This window comes from Corvus moneduloides, chromosome 3, assembly GCF_009650955.1.
Source record: "Corvus moneduloides isolate bCorMon1 chromosome 3, bCorMon1.pri, whole genome shotgun sequence".
Lineage (NCBI taxonomy): Eukaryota > Metazoa > Chordata > Aves > Passeriformes > Corvidae > Corvus > Corvus moneduloides.
This window is the reverse complement of record NC_045478.1, coordinates 41,005,129-41,029,287: the sequence shown is the minus strand read 5'-3', so window position 1 is coordinate 41,029,287 and position 24,159 is coordinate 41,005,129. Positions and strand designations below refer to the sequence as shown.

The following is a 24,159-nucleotide window of genomic DNA, read 5'->3' as shown; positions in this document are numbered from 1 at the left end:
AGACTTGCAGCATTTGCTTGTGTTTGTTTAATGTAACAAAATTGTTATAAGTCACACCTTTCATTTCATAATCTGTAAAGTAAATTATCCTGCTTGAAGGTAATAATGCAGTGCTTCATTTAACACCATAAGGATGCTAAATTAAAAGCAGCTCTGCAAGAGCTGCCTTTTGAAAGAAAAAAGCCCATTGGAACTAAAGATAGCAAGGAAACCATGTAGAGCAGAATGACATTTTTACTTAGGAATAGTATAACTATTTCAATAATAGTGTCTTCTTATGAGAGCCACTTCATTTTTTATTTTCTATTTTTAAAAAAAATGCAAGGAATTACTAACAAGTCTTTTAAAATATTCAAATAACAGTCCTGTCAGTTGGCTTAACTGAAGTGTTTATTCCATAAGGGTCAGCAATTCATTTAAGGCACATGCTGAAGTAATACATTTCAAATATGAACATGTTAAATTTAAACACACACTTAGGTGGCTATTTGAATCAAGGCCTAAAAAAAGTACTGGTATTCAGAGTAATTCAGCATTGATCTACTTCATTTTAGGAGAGTTTGGTGAAGTGTGTAGTGGGCGTCTAAAGCTTCCTGGCAAGAGAGACGTTGCAGTAGCCATAAAAACTCTGAAAGTTGGCTACACTGAAAAGCAGAGGAGAGATTTCCTGTGTGAAGCAAGCATCATGGGGCAGTTTGACCATCCCAACGTGGTTCACTTAGAAGGAGTCGTTACCAGAGGTAAGCAGCAGCTCAGTCTGTCAGTCAAATAACAAAACGATGGCAGAAATTACTCTGCCTTATTCGTGGTCAAAGATTCAAATTATAAACAGACTGCACACTCCTAATGGATTTTCTCCTGATGCGTAACTAACTAAAACAATACTTACTTTATGCTACAACCTGAGGAAAAAAATTTAGATGCACGCATGATTAAAAGATGAAGTACTTTGAAACATATTATTTTTCTAGTTTCATTTAGCCTCAAAGACCATGCAGAGAGATAAGGTTTCTCATGTCCTTTCATATTATCTGAAGTGTCATTATTCCAGAGTCCTGTTCACACAGCAGGAGTTAGGAGAACACACTGACGTTTTGATTTGTATGGTTCGATTTTGTGAATCATGACCACTTTCCATGCAGATATTTAAGAAATTAGAGCTCTCTAACAGTGCTGGAGGGCTCAGAAATGTTCAGTGTCTGAATAATTCAGTCCTTCAAAGGAATAACGTGTGCTTTATCAAAAAAAAGCCCTCCATTTGTTTTACAGTTCTCAAATATCTGTCTTCTTTTCTTTCAGGGAAACCAGTCATGATTGTAATAGAATACATGGAGAATGGGGCCTTAGATGCATTTCTTAGGGTGAGTACCAAAACGAAAACTTATATAAAAGTGACATATATTATATATTGGCACTTTTTAAAAATGTTTCTTATACTTGGGCATATATTTATATATATATTTAGACGTATACATGCATGATAGTCATATGATTTAAATGGTTTTCAGGTTGAAATGGAGTTTTGAAAAATACTAGCAGCTCTCTGTTATTTCAGCAAAACCAGATCAAAAATGAGAGGATCGGACAGGATCATGTGGGGACATTCTAGGAATTTATGTGATTTAGCATGGCATATACATGGTGGGTTTTATTATAGCCACCAGTTGAAATTAAAACCACTGATACCTGAAGCTCAGTCTTCTACCTTTTGGGAGCAGAATTTTATTGTGTCAGCATGGTAGGAATCAGCATAAAAGAATCCCTAAATGAACTATGATTCTGTTTAAGAGATGAACAAAGAAAAAATAAATGCAAATTCAGAACGATTGAGTGGTTTTTAAGTGTGTTCTGAACTCTCCAGTTCTGACTCCTTACCAGGTAAGCAAGACAGTGTGAGATGATGTGTAAATACTGTATAGAGAACAGAAAATATATTTTTTAAAAAAAACCTCCAAGCTGTGAATGAAAATTATCGGTAGCTGGGGTTACAATAAGGAGATCATTCTTATTTTACTGATACAAATAATTATTCTGAGAGCATAGCAGCAAGCTCTAGGAACATTAGGAAATCTTCATTAGAAAATCCCTCTTAGAAGAGACTTGCCACGAGTTAGCGTGAAATGTATAGTGGTTAGCAAGTTTTGTTACTATCAGAACATTAATTACTCACAGATTTCTTAACTGGATGTATTGCTTTATCTCTGAAGAAAGTGTGTTTGAAGTGAGTTTCTTTGCCACAGAAGGAGTAAATAAATAGAAAGCTAAAGTCATAAAACTAATTCTTATTTCTCTCCTCAGCCATACTAACAAGAATTGCTGCTCCTTTCTTCCCTCCAGAAACATGATGGGCAATTTACAGTCATTCAGCTAGTGGGAATGTTGAGAGGAATTGCTGCTGGAATGAGATATTTGGCCGATATGGGATATGTGCACAGGGATCTTGCAGCACGCAATATTCTTGTCAACAGCAACCTTGTTTGTAAAGTATCAGACTTTGGCCTTTCCAGAGTTATAGAAGATGATCCAGAGGCTGTCTACACTACAACCGTAAGATGAATCAATGGGTTTTCATAATTTTGAGATGTGGTTATTAAGAAGAAGTGTACTTCTGGAGGGTATAGATAAAAGGATAAGAGAAATACTTTAATTCCTTGGGAGATGTTAACCAATCAAAAGGAACAATCTCTGCAGAAATCTGTCTCTAATTAGGAAATAATATTTTTGTAAGAACATGCATTTTTATTTGATAAAGTTCTAAAACTTTTGTACCGTATCTTCATTATTCCAATCCTCATGATTTTTTTGATTGAACAAATAAGGAAGCTTTACCCACAAAAATTTTAAACATCTAATTTACTATGAGTCAATTAAAATATTTGTAGGCTATTACTATTTTTCAGACTAGATTTTATCTCACCAAATGGTTGACTAGCTTGAGGCTAGTCTGTGACAAAGCTCAACTCCTGTATTTTCCCTTGCTTTTGGGTGGGACGCTTTTCTTAAATACGCATTCATCAGGCACAGTATGCTCTTTATTCTTTTGTTGAGCCAGCTCCACTTTCCCACCCATGGGGCCTCCCTGTACCTATTTTCTCATGCTGAGGGAAGGAGGGGCTGCTGGAATCTGCTCCAACAGGCACAGGGATCCAGGAAACCACACCGGTGTTCACAGCTGTCACTCCTTCCATTGGGCTCTAAGTGGAATCCTGCTTTAAAAATGTCAGACCAAGATTTCAGAGGAGCCATACGACAAGTCAGTTGGATTTATATGTACAGGTTGGGATTCCCCTCACCTAGCTTCAGCCAGCCAGGAGTTAAATGGCTAGTGCAAATCAGACATCTAAGCAGCCCTTTAAAATCAGTGGAGGGATAAGCACTTCCAGAGATAAGCACATCCAACTTAGCTTTTACAAGTATCTAAGTGTCTATGTTCCAAGTGTTTTAAGATGCTAAACTTATGTAGACACCTTGGAAAATTCTGCAATCAGTCAAACATAGCAGATCATGTAAGTGCTGCTTTTGATGTTGATGGAAATAATTATAAATGCATTCTATGGAAGATGATATGAAAATTCTGTGGGGGAAAAAGAGAACTTTTTCTTCCTTTTTTTTTTTCATAGGGCGGAAAAATTCCAGTGAGATGGACAGCTCCAGAGGCCATTCAGTACCGCAAATTTACATCAGCCAGTGATGTGTGGAGTTATGGAATAGTTATGTGGGAAGTAATGTCTTATGGAGAACGGCCTTACTGGGACATGTCAAATCAAGATGTAGGTTTGTCTGGTTGCGAGTGTGCGTGTGTGTTAGTAAAACAAAAATTACGCATTGTAAACACATACATATCTATTTCACTATAAATACATAAAATGCTGGTTTAGAAATAAGATTTATCAAAGTACGGTATGGTTGTCACAAAATGAAAAAGTTACAGAGCTTTCACTTTTTACCAAAATCAAAGTCTTTCTTCTGCCACATGGATATTGTAGGTTTTTTCTCCTTAGTATCAATTAAAACTGAAACATCAAAAATAGTAATATGTGCTCTTGACTTTACTGTGCTTGAGCATGGAAAGAATTAATTTTTTTTTAATAAAAATAATTCTGAGGTTTCTGACCTTAGAGCAATGATTAATCATTTGAAAAAAGTTGTTAAAAGTCTGACTGGCAGTTAATGACCTACCTTGGTTTTTCAACTTAATTATGATGATTTAATAGTACCCTTGTTTGCATAAAATATGATCCAGAGCAACAGGTCAGCAGTAATAGAACAGATGGGTGTTAATCTTTATTTCTGACAGGAGTATCTATTAATATAGAAATTACACAGGAAAAAGCCATACAGATGTGAGAGATGTCAGAAAGAGTCTCATTTAAAGTTTTTCAGGTGGGGCTTGAGTGGGCTTTTTAATTGTTATATTAATTTTTGATTGAATGATCAACATCAAAGTTGAAAAAAAAAGATAAAAGTGTAGATGATGAGTCAGTTTGGCACAGTGCAAAGTTGTTAATATTTGACAGGTCTCAGTGTCAAAGATTTCATGGACTGTCAAAATATGGGCAAACAAGTCCTTGGGGCAGAGAAAGAGAAATATTTACATTCCCCAGACACCCAGTAGAGTTTCATTTCTTTTGACACCTTCCTTCTGTACTAGATTCAAACATAAAAGAAGTCTGACAGGAATATAAGATGCCTCAAAGGCAAACTTTACCTATCTTTCAGGGAACAATAAGGAAAAACTTTTAAATAGAGGAGAAATTTTGATATATTTTTGCTTCTTGTTAGATTTTGAACAGTATTCCTTCTGTTGAAAACTGCATGTAAAGCACATGACTGAGCCTCTTTCAAAAAATAGCTAATTGCCACTTCTTACAGTTTTATCCCTTTTTAGCATCTTTCATGATAACCCTCAATAGCACATAGTTAAAAGATGCATCAATTGCTTGGTAAAATAATTCCAAATATTCTTGTATGCTGTGATCTTCAAGCATGTCCTCCCACATCATATACACATCCTACCAAGCCCATAGATAATCCGTGATGCAAAAATTTAGAATCCCCTAATGCTTTGTTATTTATTCTCCTTCAAAGTCACCACCACTTGGAGTATTTAACGGGAATGAAAAATTCTAAATGTGTCCTTCTAATTTTGCACTCATTTTATATATTTTAAGTGTATCATTTTGCCTAAAAGTGGATGTGGGTGGAGTCATTGACCAGACCAGCTCTCCTAAATAACAGGCCTCCCTGACTTTGGATCTTTAGATGGCATTTCTTTAATTCTGCCCTTCTTCCTTTAAGTCATTGCTTTAGACTGATGCAAGATACATATTTGCATTGTGAACTCTTTTCAAGCAAAACCCTACTTTTAGCAATGACCTGGAGCTAGGGTGCCCCAAAAGAACACTTGTCCTACAAACTCCCTGCAGAGGCACAGCAGGCTGAGCACAGATGATAGACAGAGTTGCCCCAACTTCCCTGAGCAGTGGGCTCGCCTCAGCTTAATCCTTGCTAGTAAGAGTAGCCCTCAAACCCCCATGCCCCTATTAGACTGCTGATGTTCTTTGCTCTCATTTTGTTGCTGACCTGAGTGCAGATTAGTTCTTCAGTAAAGGGCAAGGCTACACTTCTGGATTGCTTACCATTGTTATAATCATTAATTTGTATTACTATTATATGACCATAATCAGAGTTACAACATTACATTGTCCGGTTGCCCATATTCAATACTTCCTTTTTGGCATCCAGTATTTAAAGTGAACAGACACGGTCCTCTTATATTCTGCTTTACATCCTCAGATAGCCTGGCTATGATAAAAGCACAGTCTTAACAGTATTCCCTTTTACTCTTTTTGCAGCAAAAGCAGAATTTCAAAAACAAAGTGGGAAGTGTAAATAATATAAATCAATTCTATTAGCAAGAACTCCAGCTGTTTTCTCTTTGTAGATTTGCTTATTAAAAAAAAAGTAAAAAAATCCTGCATCTGTTTCATTGTCTTTGAGTACTGGGTTTTTTGAACCCCACCTTCTCCTTTCTTAGCAGAGCGGACACTTGTCGTCCTTTATTTATCAGTATTTTAGAATATTTTTTAATGCTTTGGATATTCACAGCAATTCCATCCATCTCTAGCTGACTCATTGTTTTATATTTCCATTTTCACCCTTCTTGCTGCAAATATACATCAGAGAAGCTGATTCTGATGTATCACCAAAGCCTTCCAAAAACAATATCTCATCTTGATTCCCACTTCACTTTGGGTTTCTCTGCAGATTGTAGTGAATGGGCAAAACTCCTTTTCTGATCCTTTTATTCATGTGTTCACTCTCCCTTACATTCTTGGATTCTTATGTAGAAAGTTTGCCAGTTCTAAGGGTATTGGATATTTTGGTGGTTGCATTGTTGTTGCTGGCACCTACTTTTTCATTCCTCACTGGTGATCTTTGTCTTCTGACTTCTTAAGCAACTACTTCATTTTTGGTAAATCATATGTGGCATGCTCAAAGTGCTTAATACCTTTTGTTGTTTAGAAGGTCAAAAATTTCTGCACTACTTTTCACAGCACAGCAATTGTCCTGTATGCACTGTAGCTTATTTTTCACTTTTATTTCACTACTACTTTTAAGCATAAGGGGCTGTTCTTTTCTCTTTCCTCTTAATATAGCTCTAAAGGATCTTACATTTTACTTCTAATGTTTTCTTTCCTATGTAGTTCTGTTCTTCCAATTTCCCTGTTCTTCTGCAGAAAACCTCTCTCCACACCCTCTCTGACAGACAACTTCAACGTTTCTAAAAGGTCACTGCACTCATTCTTCAAGGTGTGAGTGTTTCTGCAGGAATTGAATATTTCTCAGTCATTTTTGAGCTGTAGGACAGTACTGTCATTCTAAATGTTCAGAGAGAAAGCTGAGGCCTAGGGAGATGAGGCAACTTCCCTGAGGTCAGAAGGGCATTCTGTGACACAAACCTGCAGTCAGTGCCCTACCACTGGGCTATGCCTTCTCTTTTCATAAAATTTCTTTTATGCAAAAGGTTTTGATACAAAACCTGGCTGGATTTCAGCCAGCTTTTTGAAGGTCATTCTGTATTGTCTGCAGTTCTACTTTGCAGTCCACCGCTTTTGCGTTTTCTCACACAACCTACAGAATATTTTCTGTTTGAGGTTATTATTTTTACTAAAAACCTGGATATTCACCAACTTTGTTTATTATACCAGATCTGCTTTGCAGAATTACATCCAGAACAGCTTATGATCTTGCTTTTTCTACTAAATGAGGGACAAGACAGTCCTATGCACTCCCCTTCAGGAACAAGCACCCTTCCTTAGCAATTCTAATGCTGCTCTGTCAGTCAATGTCAGTATACTTGAAATCCCCCATGAACAGTGTTTTAGCCCATTTTCACTAGCTTTTCTTATCTGCCTTGCTTCCTGATGTGCTTTTTTATTCTGCCCTCAAGGTTTACAGCAGTTTGCTGTGATTTTACTTTATCCATTTTTATTTTTTACTTAAATCCAAATGGACTTGGCTAAGGAAGTCAACGGGTGGGTGTAATTCTTGGTTCAGACATTTATGCTCTCCTTTGATCATATCATCATCTAGCAGCATCTTTTATTAAATCTAACTTTCTGTGATATATTAAAATAGCATTTACCCAGGTCCTTCTCTCTCACATGGCACAGTTCTGCTGCTTTATCATTACTATAACATAGCTAGACATAGAATACAACTTTTTTCCCTAACAATTTCTATCTGCTACACATTTTTCTTGGATCCTTTCATAATACCTGCAGGCTTCTTGTATTTTATATGTGCATGCACAGATATCTATCCATTTAAAAGTCTGTTGCTTCTACCACACACTCTTTCATAAAAACCTTGGGGCAAGTAATAATGCTTTCTGAAATAACTCGATTTATCAATCTATCTGTTGCTCCCTTGGTGAATTTAATTGTTGTTCCCCACAACTCACTTGTCTAGGTAATATAGCTATGTTCTGCACATATAGAACAATATGCTTAATAAGCCCAAAGATGAAGCTGGGGAAATTATTTGAAAACCTGAAGGCTAGTGTCCAAACAACAGACTCATATTTTTGCAACACTGACGGCAAATTTCAGTTTATTGTTTTTTAGGTTTTTATTTTATTTTTTCTTATCTATTTGAACTGGGTAGCAGTACACATTCTTTAAATTACTGTTGATGAAAAATGATTAACTATGTTGGCTACTAGGTTATAAAAGCAATCGAAGAAGGCTATCGTTTGCCAGCACCCATGGATTGCCCAGCGGGACTGCACCAGCTGATGCTGGATTGTTGGCAGAAGGAACGCGGTGAAAGGCCAAAGTTTGAGCAGATAGTTGGCATTCTGGACAAAATGATTAGAAATCCAAACAGCTTGAAAACCCCACTGGGAACCTGTAGCAGGTAAGAAAAGCTTTAGTGTGTGTTCTTATGATGGTGCACATGGCTGGGCTCTGGATGTTCTGCTTGGTGGCTGGTTCCAGTTCACACTTATTTCATCTGTCTTTCAGTTCCCCCTTCTTTCTGTTCCCTGTTCTTCTCTTCCCTCATTTGCCCTTCTTTTTTACCATGCTAAATAAAGCCAAAAAGGACTTTCTTAGGGGAAAAAAAAAAAAAAAACCAACCAAAATAAAGTAAATATCGCAGAACTAACACATTTCTCAGTAAACTACGGCTTGCTCATCACTCTTTCCGCACTCTCACCACTAGTCTATGTTTTTCTTGTTTCTTAAAATCATAAAGTCTGGAGGGCAAGGATCATTGTCTATTATAGTTTTATATGATGCATCCCTTGCCCTAGGAAACTGCTACAGTAGAAATAGTAATTAACAATACTCATGCTTGGCCAATGTACCTTGACATGCTACACTCTAGATTTTTATCTTTCATTTTCTGGCTTTTAACTCCTTTCAGTGATTGCATCTCATTGTATTTCATGATGTAGTTTTTAATGGCTTCTTCATAAATTTCAGGTGAATTATTTAATCATGGTAATCTTTTGATCTGCTAGCTAGATCACTGCACTAGGGAATCAACTGGCCTGTGTTCTGCTCCTGATTCTTCTACTGACTGATTTGCTGTGTGACCTTAAGCAACTTTGTGTCTCTGCTCTTCCCTTGTCTTTGTTTTGTCCCATCCAATTGAAAAATGGGAATAGCTACTACTGTATTTTCTAAGATGCATAAAAGAATAGCATCTTTATTTTACTCAGCAACATAGACAGCAGCTGTCATGCTAGGTATTAAGGTTGATTTTCTGTTGGTAACAGTAGTCCATTAGGCTGATTTTGCTCACTCTGACCTTTCATCTTTTATGTGAATAATCTTAGGAAGTACATATTGTGAGCTACAGAGTAGTCAAGAGCTATTCACAGAATAATCTAAACTGTGTATAAAGGCCTATTACTTTCTACTCTCAACATTTTTAATACCCAAAACTCATTTGACTCTCACCTTGCTAAATACTCCCTGATGTTTTACTCTCTTTGGAAACAACTTACTTTCCTTTTTCCTTCTCCATAGACCAATTAGCCCTCTTCTGGACCAGAACACTCCCGATTTTACCACTTTCTGCTCCGTAGGCGAATGGTTACAAGCTATTAAGATGGAAAGATATAAGGATAATTTCACAGCAGCAGGCTACAACTCTCTTGAATCAGTTGCCAGGATGACTATTGAGTAAGTTAGTACTGGGCATGTTTAACTTGCATTTAGGGAATTTCTAGGTAAAATAATACGCAATGTTCAATTTCAAAACTTTACCCTGAGTACAGACATTGTACTTGGGGTCAAACCAGCCGTTTTAGCAGCTGATGTTGTTGTATTAGAGCATCTCATGAAAGGGCAAACACCCTGCTACCTCTGCGTGGCATCATTTTTTTCCCTGCTTTTCAGACCAATTGAAATAACACAAAAGGACTAGAATATGAAGGAGAATGTGGCCCCTTTCAAAGTACGTATGTATAGGAAAATAACCACATTGCCTCCACCACCTAATTGGTACCTTTTTCCCAATGTGTTCTGGGAAGATGTGGAATTTTCTTCTAATTGGCTGGGGGCTGTCTGTGTCCTGCAAGACAGGACTTTGCATCAGGATAAGTCTGTAGAAGCAAAACAATTTTCTGAAGGCAAGCATGGCCTGTATCAGTACTGTCATCTTAAAACAGGTCTTCTTGGCACCCTGCAAACAACTTTCTTGTCCTGGTGGTTGCCAAACACATGTAATTCCTCTTAGAGAGCAGTGGGTTTCTAAACAAGTTTCTAACCCAATATTCTCAAGATTTCAACCCTATTCTTATCTGCCTGGTGTCACTAGGGCTCTCAGCCTATAGCTTGGGAACTGTCATCAGAGTCCACAAGCTTCTAGCACTAGCAGGGGTGGAGTTGAAACTGCTGCTCCCCATTCATTTGCATGATGGGTATGTGTCAATATGCAAAGGCTTTCACTAGGCATCTCTTTAGGAAACAGGCTACGATCCCCAAAATCTTGTGTTTATATATAACTTTGTCCTGAAAGCCACCTGAAGTATTTTACAAGAGACGTGTCTTTGTCTTTGGGTGTCCTTAAAAGCCACAATAAAAGATTATCATAATGCAAAACATACTGACCTCCTTCTCAGATGTGGAGACCCACACAGTGTAATTACATGACACTTGTCATGTAATTGCACTCCTCGCTGAGAGGTTGAACAGTGTCTATTTGAACTTCCCAGTACTGAGCTGAGGTTACAGCATAGCTTCAATATCAGAAACCTGTAGTCCAAACCACTGCATAGCTTTGACTCACAGTTGAATACCATACAATAGCAGTCTAAGTTGAAAAATTAACAATGTACGCATTTATCTTCCCCAGGGATGTGATGAGTTTAGGGATCACGTTGGTTGGCCATCAAAAGAAAATCATGAGCAGCATTCAGACTATGAGAGCACAAATGCTACATTTACACGGCACTGGCATCCAAGTGTGATAGACATTTCTCCCTTATGAGGGAGGTGACAGACTGAGAGAACAGCACTGGCCTTCAGTATATATGAAGTGCTGCTAGAAGACACTTGATTTCCTGGGTCCTTCCTGCAGTGAATAGAAGAGCTACAAGAAGCACCTACAGACTTGAACTCCTAAGTGCCACCAGAATTTATGAAAAGGGAATTAGGATCCACCAGTGGTGGCAAGGAAAACAGCAGTGACAATAAACAAAGTACTACCTGAATAAACATACAAACACCTTGAGCTCTCTAACCTCCTTTTTATCTAATAGACTTTTTAAATGTACATAAAAATTTAAAAAAGAATATATTTGTCAGATAAAATCATGATATTATTGTTGAATTCAACAAAATATTTTCCTTAAATCTGTGATTTCTGAATCTTTTTTTAATCATTTGTGTTTATTCTTCATAAAGACTTTCTTTTAGTATGATGTTTATATCTTTGGACCTTTTTAGTGCTAATTCAATGACACATTACTACACTGGGTACCTCTGAAGGATTATTTGAGTTCCTAGAGATTTAAGAAGCATGACCAAGCAATGTATATCTATCCGAACTTTGGTATCCTTTTGTGCCATTTCCTTTTGTTAAATCAGCACCGTATTGACATGGCTAGCTAATTGGCAGGGAGTCAGGAAAATGCAAGTTGCCAAGAGCTCTGATATTTTTTAAAGAATTTTTTAAGGTTATACATATGCTATCTTTTAAAAGAAAATAAAAGAGAAAAAAAAAAGTAAAGAAAAAGAAAAGCAATAATGACCCCTAAGTAGTTCTAGGCACTTTTAGCAAATTGTTTGCAAGATGATTTTAATGGACTAGAGTTAAACTGAGATATATTCTAAGATGTAGATCTGCAGCTGTAAACCTGCTGAGACAGAGCATTGAATGGACAAGTGATTGTAGGGGTGTCTCAGAACACGGGTGCAGTTCTCCAGTGTTACCTAAACCATTTAATCTGAGCACATCACATTTTTTTTCAGTACTCTACATTAGCAAATCTAAGAGAAATAGCTGGTGTATATTTTCTATGAGTTTAAGCCGTATGCAGTCCAGCTGTCAGAATAAGGACAATAGCTTTTATATGAGAACTGTAGAGCATGAGACAAGGGGCAGTTCAAAATTTTCAATTTTTTTACAAGCTTTTTCTGCTCTGAACAAACATGCGTGTGCGTGGTCACATAGACACAGCAGTCATTCATCAGGAACAGAGATGCAAAGGTAGTTGCTCTATGGAATATCTTTTTACACCATTTACTTATATATAAATTTTGTTCGATTAAAATATTTAATTACCATAAGCAATAATGAACAGTGTCTTTACAGATATTGCAAGAATGTATATGAACCAGAGAGAAATGCTTTAAAAAAAAATCTGAAAATTGTGAACTACCCCAGCAACGAAATGCTGTACTTCCAAAGAGAATTGGGCTGCTTCTATTGATTTTGATAGAGAAAGATCCCAGGGATCAGTCATAAATTGGTCTGGTTTGATAATGTGGGCATCCACACAAAAAAAATAAAAACAAAAGAAAAACCTTGTAAATGTTCCTTTGTAAAACTTGTAAATTTTATTTATACTGTCTTGTTTTGTACACACATTTATGTGTAGTGAGCTCTGAATACATTGAAAATGCACTATATTTTTCTATTTTACTTGCAGAGCATCACAAACAAACATGTATATTCAGTGCTACATAACGTGTTTTCCCACATTTAGGACCAAAGATAGTTATCAAAAACTTAAATGCATCATTTTCCCCCCTCCTTTTTTCTCCCTTTTTTTAGATCACTGTACAGTGTTATATTTGTCATTTTATTTATTTGTTTCATTAGAAAAGTTTGGTTATACTAATTTTTTGTTCCCCCCCACCTTTGTTGAAGAAAATCTGTAAAAAGCTTTTAACTAGCATAATCCCGATACATAGACACTTCCATTTGTAATCTTTGTAATAGACTGTAAATATATTTTTGGAACTATAATGCAATGTGCATAAGGGTTATTTTTCAGTGTCCATATATGATTGTTTATACAATTCACAGCACTTTACAGTCATGCTGAGAAGCCTAATTTATTGCCTGGATTTGGGCAGAGTAAGAAAAAAAGGTGACTATTCTTATTTCGTATTAGATTGTCATTCAGTAGAAACGGAGTTATTTTCACGTATGCAGCTCAAGATGTTTTTTTAACTATTAAAATTAATTTTCTAAAAATACTGTAGGAGTAAGACGCAGAGTAGACTGCATGCCCAATATTGAAATTAGTGCACGCAAGCACTCGGACAAGGCATTTCAAGTAACCATTAGAACACAATTAATAAATACACAATTAATAAACATCCATTTTGTGTTATAACAAATGCTAAGTGCCTCACTACTGGGGTGAGCGTCTGTGGGCAGCTGGGCAGGGTGCTTGTCAGTCTTGTTGCTGCTTTAGGCACCCAGCTAAGAATTTAGCAGTCTTAAGTTTAGACACCTGCTTCCTTATAAATCTCGGCTACTGTTTCCAAGGGCTTGGTCATCAAAGGTGCAATGCAGCAATGCTGGTATTGCTGAGAACCTACGAACCCTAAATGCAAAAGAATTGAGGCCAGGCTTCACCTTTAGGACTTGTTCAATATTCTGAAGCACAGAGGCCTCGAAGCCTATGTGGTGACTTGGGCTCACACATGTACAAGTGAGGGCCCTAATGATATTTCTTCCTTAATTTTCCTGGTTTGATTTAAGCCATCTTCTTTGAATAGTAAATATATTTTAGCATTCATCTATATACCTTGACTGCCTTAATGTTGCCACAGATTTTTACACATTTGAAAGTGGTAGAGTAGACCCAGAAAGCACAATCGCAATCAACCGCAATCAATCAGATAACTTATCTATATGTTAAGATCATTACTGCATTTAGAGCACATGCATGTAAATTGATTTGTAACTGGTAGAGCAGCAACATATTGACATTGGTTGCAGTTCCCCAGGTTTCAAAAAACACAGTCCAGGGTAAGAAAAATAAAGTGCCAGAGAAAGTTGATGTTCATGGGAGGAACTGAAGAAAAAGTTGGGTCACAGGGAGAATGAAAGGCTAAATGATGAAAAAAAATTCAGTTCTGGCTTCATTTCAAAGAATTTGGAAATTGTGCATTGCTAATGACAGATTGCCAGGCTGTCAGTGAGGCTGATCTTTCTTGACTTTATCCATCTACAAGCATCTAGAAGAGAGATGCCTAAAGAAAAGCAGGATGAATCTCCCTCTGGGAATGCTTATCTCCATTAGCTGTAGAGGGAAGCCAGATGATTAGCTTAAATTAGGCATCTAATATCTATATAGCTAAAGTTAGGTAAAGTGATTCCTACCCTATCTGTCCTTGGCTGCTACAGTTTTCCTTGTAAGCCGAGTGTCGTAGAAAGGCAGCTCCTCCACCACTGGTATATCCCAGAATGTATTTAAACTGGGCTTTATCACAGAGAGAAGTGATTTTTTTAATTACTATTATTATTCAGAGGCTTGTAACAGGTCATCTAAATGCTTTTTGTATGTGGATATAAATTCTTGAAAATTTCTGTGATTGTTCTGAGGAAGACCTGCCTAGTAAATTACAGTTATTTAATATTTTAAATAATCAGAAATATTTGCTGACATACTGCTTTAGTCCAGAGGTTATGTGATCAGATATGATAGTTGCTGTTTGCAAAACCATGTTTATCTAAAGCCTTGTCATGTAAAAATCTCCAGGAGGCAAAGATGCTTAAATGTATCTCAAATTGAATGTTGCCCTTAATATCTCAATAATTGAGCTCTGTCTGTATTATTTTCAGTTTAAAATGAGGTCTTTTATATTTGTTTAAGCTTGAATTATCTGGCATCCACTGAGGGAGTTTGAAAAATTGATTTTAAATTAAATTTGCTTTTCTCCACTAATAGTAATATACAATGAATAGTTTCCACTGTTTTGAATGTTACAAAAACTATTGCTTTAATGTGGGGGATGAAGGGGTTTATTTTTGTTTTGTTGTTGGTATTTTTTTACATTTATTGGTTAGTAGTTGAAATAAAAAAAATAATAATTTGTCCTTAACTTTCTAAGTAATTCATATGCAGCAATTTTGAGAATTATTTAAATTCCATGATTTTTGGGTTACTGCTGAGATGGTATTCGTGTCACTACAGCCATTGTGCCAGGAGATACAGAGACACCCTGCCACAGGAGCAGGTTCAGCTAACATTCTGTTGCCCAGTAACGGCATGAAGCAGTTCACTGCCTGTGTGAAAGGAGTGAAGGGCAAACTTGGCCAAAAAATGGTCATTTCACCTTTTAAAAGCATATTTGTTACATGTTAGAGCTAAAACATCCTTAATTCATTGCCTCCCTTGCATATGGTTAAAAACTGATGTGCTTATGATATGCATTTGGGCTTTGGTGAGTTTTGTTTGTTGGTTGGGTTGTTTCTCCTATTTGTTTTATTTTAAACAAGTGACATTTGAAGTTCTCATGGAAGAGAACAGATTCCATACAGAATGACAAGCGCTGTTTTAGGAAAGTACAATACAAATTCTTGCCCAAGAGCCATTCTGGCAGCAGGTGCTGCAGGGGTATTCAGACAGTTGGTGCTATTATATTCTGAGCAGTTATCACAACAGGGTTTCTCCATCTTCAGGACATGTTAGGACTGTGCTTCTGATCAATTAACTGATATATGGAAACAGGCAAAATTTTTCCCCCCACTAATTTGTAATGGACCTGCATATGGTAGATTTGAGAATTGCAAGATTACTCAAAAGTCTTAGTCTAAAACAAATTTCTAGTAAAACATGAAATCCTGGGCTGTAGCCTATATTTTTTTCCCATATTCTCTTAAGGGATTCAAATATAGCCAAACAATTACTTTTAAACAGGTATCATTATTGTTTGCATAATGCAGCCCTCTATTTACTTGGAAATAGGCGGTTCTACAATTAAAGTTCCTGCAAAAATGGATTGGGGAGGAATGGGAAAGCAGAGATGAAATAACAACAGTTTAGGGGGAAAAAAAAAAAAGAAAGAAAGAAAAACCTCATCCAACAAATGGCCTGTGAAACCCAAAGTATAACAGGGTTCCCCATTTTTGTAACATACTCCATATAGGGATTTGAAAAATATAAATGATTAAATCATAGGCACAAAATCTGCAGTATCCTGACAAAAGAGTAGTGGCAGAATGCAAGCTAATTTTGTGAGAGTTTTTCCTCTGGATTTGGTTTTGTGGGACTTCTAAGTTACAATAATTGACACGTGCATTTAGAGCCAAATCTGTTGCGACAGGCTAAGGGATAAAATTAGCATGTCCATAAGATCCATGAAATTCTCAGAGTACTTTCAGGGTGGATAAGGGTTAGGCAGTTTGAAAGTGAAAGGAGTGATGTGTAGACCCTGTAGGTTACATCCAACAAGATTATGAAAGGTTAGAAATTATGGAGGAAAACCCTCACTTTTGTACGTGGTGAGAAGTCAGAAGATGGGAGGGAATGGAAAGAGAGCCGTGAAGTCATTCAGAATGTCTGAGTTGTAGGGCTCCACAAGACATTGCTGACAGGGGAGTTAAGGAGTGTGAAGATTTTTTAAGTAAAGAGACACTATTAATATAATATACTTAATAATGGAATGTGGAGTGGTTTCAGTACTCTGATTTTTCCTCAGGCCAGATTGGAATTTGTCAAAGAGACTAAATTGAGACAGATGGGAAAGCAACTGGTAATACACAACTCATTCAAGCAGACTTGAAATCGAGACATGAAAGGAGAATTTTACAATAAAAGCCTGAAAATATGACATGAACTATGATGATATTTACTCTCAGATGATTTTAGAGTAGTTCTCTTTAAGTCTTGTATAATGATAGCAGATTTTAGCACTTACACCATACAAATTGGGTGAAATTAATGTCTAATTAGAGTGACCAAAAAAGAACCACAAGTTAAAAAATAATTGATGTCTTGATAGACTATGAAAAAAGATGTGATACAGCCAGGCGAAACTTGTGTAGCCAGCCAAATGAATCTTGGACAAAACAAGACATAATGCCTGGCGCCAGAAGAGCTAAATCAGGAATAGAAAATCTATTCATTCATGGACCAAGGCTTCTGCATTTAATTGAACCAAATAACCAATAGTAGAACTGTGCTGCTAATAATAATTAATAACGAAAAATTACAACTTAGAGGTCATCTGATGAATCATAACATGGCTAACACTGAAAAACATGCACAGTGCTTTAAGCCATAGCTACGCCCAAAGACTTACATGTGCTACTGATATTAGAGTTCCATGACTCTGAGTATGTCAAGTCATTTATAAACTGGAGACATTACAGCCCCAAGTCCATAATTAAAGCCTTCCTCTTTTGTGCCAAAACAAAACAGAAGGAATGCTGAGAGTCTGTAGGATCTATCAAGTGCAATAGAAATTATCTTGTGATTATATTGCCCAGAGATGTAGTCTTCCTCACTGGAGATATTCAAGAACCATCTGGACACAGTCCTGTTCCATGTGCTTTAGGACAAACCTGCTTGAGCAATGAGGTTGGACCAGAAGACCCACTGTGGTCCCTTCCAAACTGACCCATTCTGCGATTCTGTGATTGTTGCCTTAGAATTATGACGAAAACCATGAATTTACATAAAGGAACAAACTTCCTGATCCAAAGATACTGTCTCATTGAGGAGAAAAATCATCCTTTATTTTTACTCATACATTCAAATCTGGCTTGCAGGAGGCTAGACAGATAGATAGATAGAATGTATCCACATTGATCCCTCTCATTTCATGTCTGTAGGAACATTACTCAAGCAATTTATTGAATGTTATTCAACCTGTGTTACTATGCCAACTTCCACTGGCTTCCTGAAGGGCTGCATGTCCATTTTTAACATGTCTGCTGTAACACGTTTCAATTTCCTTTTCTCAGGGACAAACAGCCTATGCCAAGAATGCACATGTAGCTTAAGAGCAAGAAGGTGCAGGAATCTCAGATTTGTTCTCTCCACCATGTTCTTTTCAGACATAATCATGAATTAAATGTGTTATTGCCCTAATATTTCACATAGCAAATTGCATGAGAAATCTGATTTGCCTGGAAGAAACTTAGTAAAATCATTCTGATACCTCCTGAAGGCCACTCAAAAATGGCATTTTTTAACTGAAAGAGTTGCAGGCCATTTCATTCCAGGTATCTCTCCTGGTTTGTTTACTGGAGTAGCCCATAAGTCATCCTTTGTATTAGTCTATACAAAATAGCAGTGTCTCCTTCACCAGTAGACAATATTTGTACCCTCATGGGCTGCTGGAAAAAAAAAAACAGGGTTAGATTCAAATCCAGGCCAATATGCCTACCTGAAGAAACTGGGCCAGCAAGGCACTGAGAGGTATTCCTAATGAGGATTCTCCTTTAATATTACTAGGCCTCAGTGCTGTGAAGAAATTATTGTTTGCTGTTGTGGAGAGAAAGGTTGCACTTTACTACATAGCTTCCCTACTTCAGTTCATCCACTGCCAATAGCAGGAGTGGGGGCACGGAAGGAAAAAAAAATAGCTTTTAGGCATTTCTTTGTAGTGCTCTTTTCAAGAGAAATAGTTGTCTCAATGCCTACATTACCTAAATTTGTGCAAGAGGCAAATCCTGTTTTATGATTTTTACTTGCTGGCAAAAGCATCCTAATTAGGCTGTGTGCTCTTTGTTGCAAATCTCAGCCACAAACTGCCTCCTATCCCACGAAACTGCTTTACTAACAGCAAGGTGACTTCCAGATAGTACCTTTCTTGCAGTAGTTACTTGAGTATCCCAACACCAAGTTCCCTCTGCAGTTGTCCACATTTGTTTACTTGTGCAGAGCTGCTTTTGAGGGATATTTTCTCAGCCATGAGGTAGGAAATTATTTGCAGCACCATGCTCTTCTTCAATTTCTCCCCAGCTGGCATCAGTTATTAATACTTTCCTAGCAGCATCCATGCTTCGCTGCAGGGTAAGTAGAAGATGATTGTGAGGAAGGAACATTTACTACCCCAGAAACAACTAAAGCAATGTCTATCTACAACCAACAAACTATGAGTCAGGGAGACCATTCTTGAGTGCAGAAGTCATTAGTGTTGATTAAAACAAATCAAAATAAACAAGAAAAAGAAGTGTGTTTACAGTGGGGGGAGTTGTTGAATATAAAAGAGTGGAATGTCAGGCTTCTGTGGACTGCCCAATTAACACCAGTGATACAAGCTAATGGAGTGTATTTAAAATAATGTCAAAATCTTTCTGTTGGCAATCTAAAGGGGAGATGAACAGCAGAAAAAAAACCCAAAACACCTGGTGAAGGGATTTTTTCAGGGAAGCAGGAGAAAAGAGTTACCTTTTGTGATTTTATATTCCTTGTAATGAATGGGGGACAAAGTCTCTTCCCATCCATTTGTCCTGTTATAAACATATTTCTTATGGATTTTATGATATTAATATAGCTGGATTATTGAAAATCATACGAGAACTAATGCTTGACCTGTGTCATCTGCTTTTGAATTATTTGCTGAAAAAGCAAGAAGATATACCATAGAAATATACCTGCTGTCAGTATAGCAAAGTATCTTAATAATTATTGAAAAAGGTAAAAAAATCTGTAAGTAAACCTTTAAAGTAGCTAATACCATTTTTACACTTGTATATTTGTAATTGGATTGTGCAAAACTGAATTTATCTTCTTTTTTTTAACATCAGATGCTGTCCAGTTATTTAAATTTAAGATAAAAAAAATCTATATTTCATAATGCTTTCAGAAGTGGTTGCATGATATTTAAGGCTGAATTTTCACATCTAAGTTAAGAGACCTTCACTTTGGCTACCACAGAAACAGAAGCCAGATATCTTAACGAAGACTTATATATGTGCAAATGTGTCATTGAACCATTGCAGCATACTTTTGCAAAACAGTATATTATATTTGGCAGGGCTTAGACCATAACTTCTATTGTGTTGTTGCTATTGTTTTTAATTTAAAGCCTTTTGGTGATGGAAGTCCTTGTTAGCTAAGGTCAGTGAGCATTAGTAAGCAGATGAATATGATGTGAATTGGTAGAAGCTGTTTGCTGCAAGTAGGGAGATATCTCACAGAGGTGACATCCAGCTGTTACTGAGCTCACTGTCTCTCCTTGTTTAGCATAAATGCCAGAACAAGACAACAGACTGTCTCCCCTCATGCTTACTGATAGGTGAATCATGGCTATCCATAGTTCAGGATGCTGATGGACATATAATACTTGTCTGGCATCCTTATGGATAAGGCTCACCTTATTTTTCTGTGATTTGATGAATGGCCTACTTTTCTGGAACTTGTGGGAACGTTACATATCTCTTGGGTGAGAAAGGCATAGAAAGACTAAGATTGACTCTACAGCATTGGGCTGTGGGAATCTGTTACAAAAAGGCCAACATGATATTTTCAACCTCTGTGTGGGAAAGGAGAGACTCATATATTGGTATTCATATGTTGCCAAACACTTTGAGCTGCAGCTGCTTGCCTGGGAAAAGGTTGGGTAGGGTAAGCCTAGTCCAAAATTACCTCTGAAATTACTTCCTGCAGTGTACAATCCCTTCCCTTCCTGATGCACCTTTCCGCTTCAGAAATCCCCTCCTTATTCTGAAAATCTTGTTTATGATATTTCTGTGGGAATGAGGAGACTGTTGTTCTGAGCAAAATGGAGATTTTTCTTGGAAGACATTGAGTGGCCTTTCTCTTCCCAGAAAACCTAATATCTTGGTCTGCCAGCACCACACTTTGCCATATCATTCTAACACTGCTCAACTCTTAGATAAAGTGCATGTGATCTCTTTGATCCTTCTTTACATGTATCTCCTGTTGAAAGGATGAATTTAGGCATCTAATTTCAGAGAAGGTTAGGGGCTGTGAATCCCTGACACATCCTGATTTACTGTTGGAATACATGATGCCTTACCCAGGACTCTTGGAGAGCTAGCTCTCATGGGGTTTCCTTTATCTGGAAGTTACAGTGTGGGTAGTAACTTTTGCGTGTTTTCTCCCATTATTGACTTCGGATATGGCCTTGGCGTGTATCAGAGATTGGATAAATGAGTACTAAATCCAACCATACAGATATAGCAACCAAGAACTGAAACCCTATCCTCACTTCAGAGGGTTTATCCACTGTCTTTGACTGGCATTCAATTTCTCCAAACCATTTTAGGTTTCTATCTCTTTCCAGGGAGATAGACTGTCTAAATCTGGAATGATATTGGACAGCACGGCAGCTAGAAATGAACCATTATGGTAATGAGTAACTGGGTCATAGAGATGAAAGGAAATTATCTCATTGATTTGACATGTGTTGCACAGGGATCCTCATCTCCCATTTGTTGATGTTTCATGCTTGTTAGCTTGCACCTGGGCTCTGCTCTGGTGAAACTAGTACTTGGGCTGTGAGAGCTAGTGGCAGCCCAGAGTAACGGTGTGCCACAGTCCAGGGCAGCCCTGTACACCATCTCATGAATCTCTTGATCTGGAGACCTCCATCCTGGTGCTAACCAAAAAAATATGAGGAGAGAGAGTCAATACAAATATAACTTAAGGTTTTAAATACCTATGCATCAAAGTGCCATTTGTGACTACCATTTACCTTTAGCTTTGAATAAATTCACATGTCAATCATTTTTACTAATTCAAAGGCTTACTTGTCTTCAAAATACTAAAAGGACCTATCAGAGTAAAAAACTTCTTCCTTTTTGAAAGGATTTCTCCTCAGAGTTCCTTTTTGCTGAATTCTTTTCTCACGCATTCCATGCATTACTAGGGCTTCAAAGGGCAGGTGCAAAAAAACCTAATAGAAATGAGATTTAGCTTAGTTAATACCTTTCCTTCATTTAAAATTAGTCCCTAGGACACTTTACTGGAGACAGGAGAAAACTTTCTCCATCAGATTGCTTCCTCTTTTTGTTTGTTAAGCCTCAGATATTATGGCTATTAATAATATCAGAACCTCTTCTCAGTTTACCATAAAACATCTGCTCCCATTTTGTCCACTTTGGTGACAGAGATGTATGGCATGCAATGATGTATTAATAACGCTCTTCTCTTGAATGAGTATCTTGCCTTTGATTCACACTGGTAAATAATCTAATCCATGTGCTGGAATGACAGATACTACTTTGGAATCAGCTATAAGAATATTGGTTGGTATAGCAGGGGGACATTCCTCTGCTCATTTATTTTTCTTTAGTATTAGTGTTACATTGGCTTGTCTCAATGTCTATAATAAATATCTTTTCTCTCAGGAATTTTCAAATAATTTAGTTAAGAGATTTCTAGACATATGTAAAATAATTTCCGTTCAGTCCTGGCCTACATCAATTAGAGCTAAAGCTATATTGTTTAGAGATTTCATATGACTAGTCGGTCACTAAATGTACAGTAAAACCCAGATCTTATTCTTACCTTTTATTTTTTAAGCTCTGGGTTTGTTTTGTTGGGGCTTTTTTAGCAGCACAAGTAATATAAACATTGTCTTCAGGTGCCTAATATCATATAATGACTGAGATGAATCAGTTAAAATGTTTTATAAGATTTTTCAACCATACTAAGAGCTTCTGATAATATCAGGTTAAGGGAGACTCTACTTTCATTAGCTTACATGCTAGAATCTACCTACCTTGTGTATGCTTTTTTAATTAAGCAGAGTTAAATTGAACACATCCATTCCACCGTTGTCCTGCTTCTCTGTTTTAAACAGTTATCTACATCTTCTCCCAGTACTTAATTTTATACTCTAATCCCCATCTGAAAAACTGCACCTCATTCATTTATTTCCTTTGTTTCCAATACTGAAATTGTCAAGTATAACCCTGTGGCTCATTGAGATCCGACGTGAAACACAACTACATTTCCTTCATGTTAGAGGTGTTTGCTTGGGAATTTTTGAGTTTATTGATGTTTACCTAGCCAGTCAATGGGAATTTTTTTCAAATAGTGGTGTATACATGGCAATGAAAATGATAGTGTAATTTACCTCTATTACTTCCTGATATCAGGATTCTGCTGCACTGCAAATTTCATATCTGTTGTTATTATTTGTTTGACAGAATCAAAAACATGCCAGGTGCTTTGCAAAACAGAGAACAAGAAAAATCCCTTTCCAGAAGAGATGACAGCCTGAATAGAAATGGCATAATGGCAGGAGACAAAGGAAGCAGAAAGGGGAAGCAGAACAAGAGTTATAACCATAAGATCATGAGATTGGTTTGGAGGCACAGTGAACGCTATGAGGCATTTTTTTAAAGCGCATAAGGACTGTAGTTGGGATTAGAGAATGGAAATGTAGAAAAGAAGCATGGAAAGGAATGGAGAAGAAGGGAGGAACAGACTGGCAACAGGAGGAAGAGTAAACAGAGGTGTGTGGGAGAGGCCAGAACACACATCTGACAAACTGAGGATTATGACTAATGACAAGAATGAAAGACCACATCTGAAGAGCATGATGATTTCAGGAGGATGGCGAAGCAGGACATGGCGATGCTGCTAGGGAGAGAAGAGCCAGCAAAGCTGCCCTGGAAGCCTGCCCTGGAAGCTCCTCACGCTAACATAACCCTGCTTCCCCATCTTCTTTCTAGCTCCCCTCTTATACATAAAATATGTATATAGAAGAGCAAAGGAGAAGGAGAAGCAGCTAAATAAACTTTTCCAAAGATCCTGCTGGAGAAGAAGTTTAAGCTGGGATGATACAGATTTACTCCTATTGATACCGCTGGTGGTAGCAAGAGGCAGAGAGCATTTTGTTAGTCATACTCCTGCAGATGAATCTATGTGAGTCTTTGCCTCTGCCTACAAATAGGCCTTGTTGAGAAATACTCAGCAAAATTATAACACTCCAGCCAATCTGGGACATCTTAAAATGTCCTTTCATTCTAAAACAGAAAGAAGCAGAAATTATACCACTCACAGTGAAATGGAAACAGGGAAGACGAATATTTTAACAGAGTTTTTTTTAATGCTGAAAATAATCATTTCAGTATTACAGAAAAATGCAAGGGGCATTTTGCTCATCGTAAAAAAAATTACATTTTATAACTTTTCATTAAAATTTCTGATAAAATTGGGAATTATTTTAATTATGTAGGACTGGTTTTTCTGTTTGG

General features: G+C 37.1%; 1 protein-coding gene across 1 annotated transcript in view; it reads left to right on the top strand.

Moving 5' to 3' along the window:
- The window catches only part of EPHA7 (EPH receptor A7), a 162,880-nt gene extending 139,216 nt beyond the window's left edge, over positions 1–23,664 (top strand). Inside the window, 7 exon segments of the mRNA XM_032105092.1 lie at positions 555–740; positions 1,300–1,361; positions 2,338–2,547; positions 3,621–3,770; positions 8,228–8,421; positions 9,540–9,695; positions 23,107–23,664. Of these exon segments, the coding sequence (XP_031960983.1) occupies positions 555–740; positions 1,300–1,361; positions 2,338–2,547; positions 3,621–3,770; positions 8,228–8,421; positions 9,540–9,695; positions 23,107–23,302 (1,154 nt within the window). The 3' untranslated portion in view covers positions 23,303–23,664.
- The last annotated feature ends 495 nt before the right edge of the window (positions 23,665–24,159 follow it).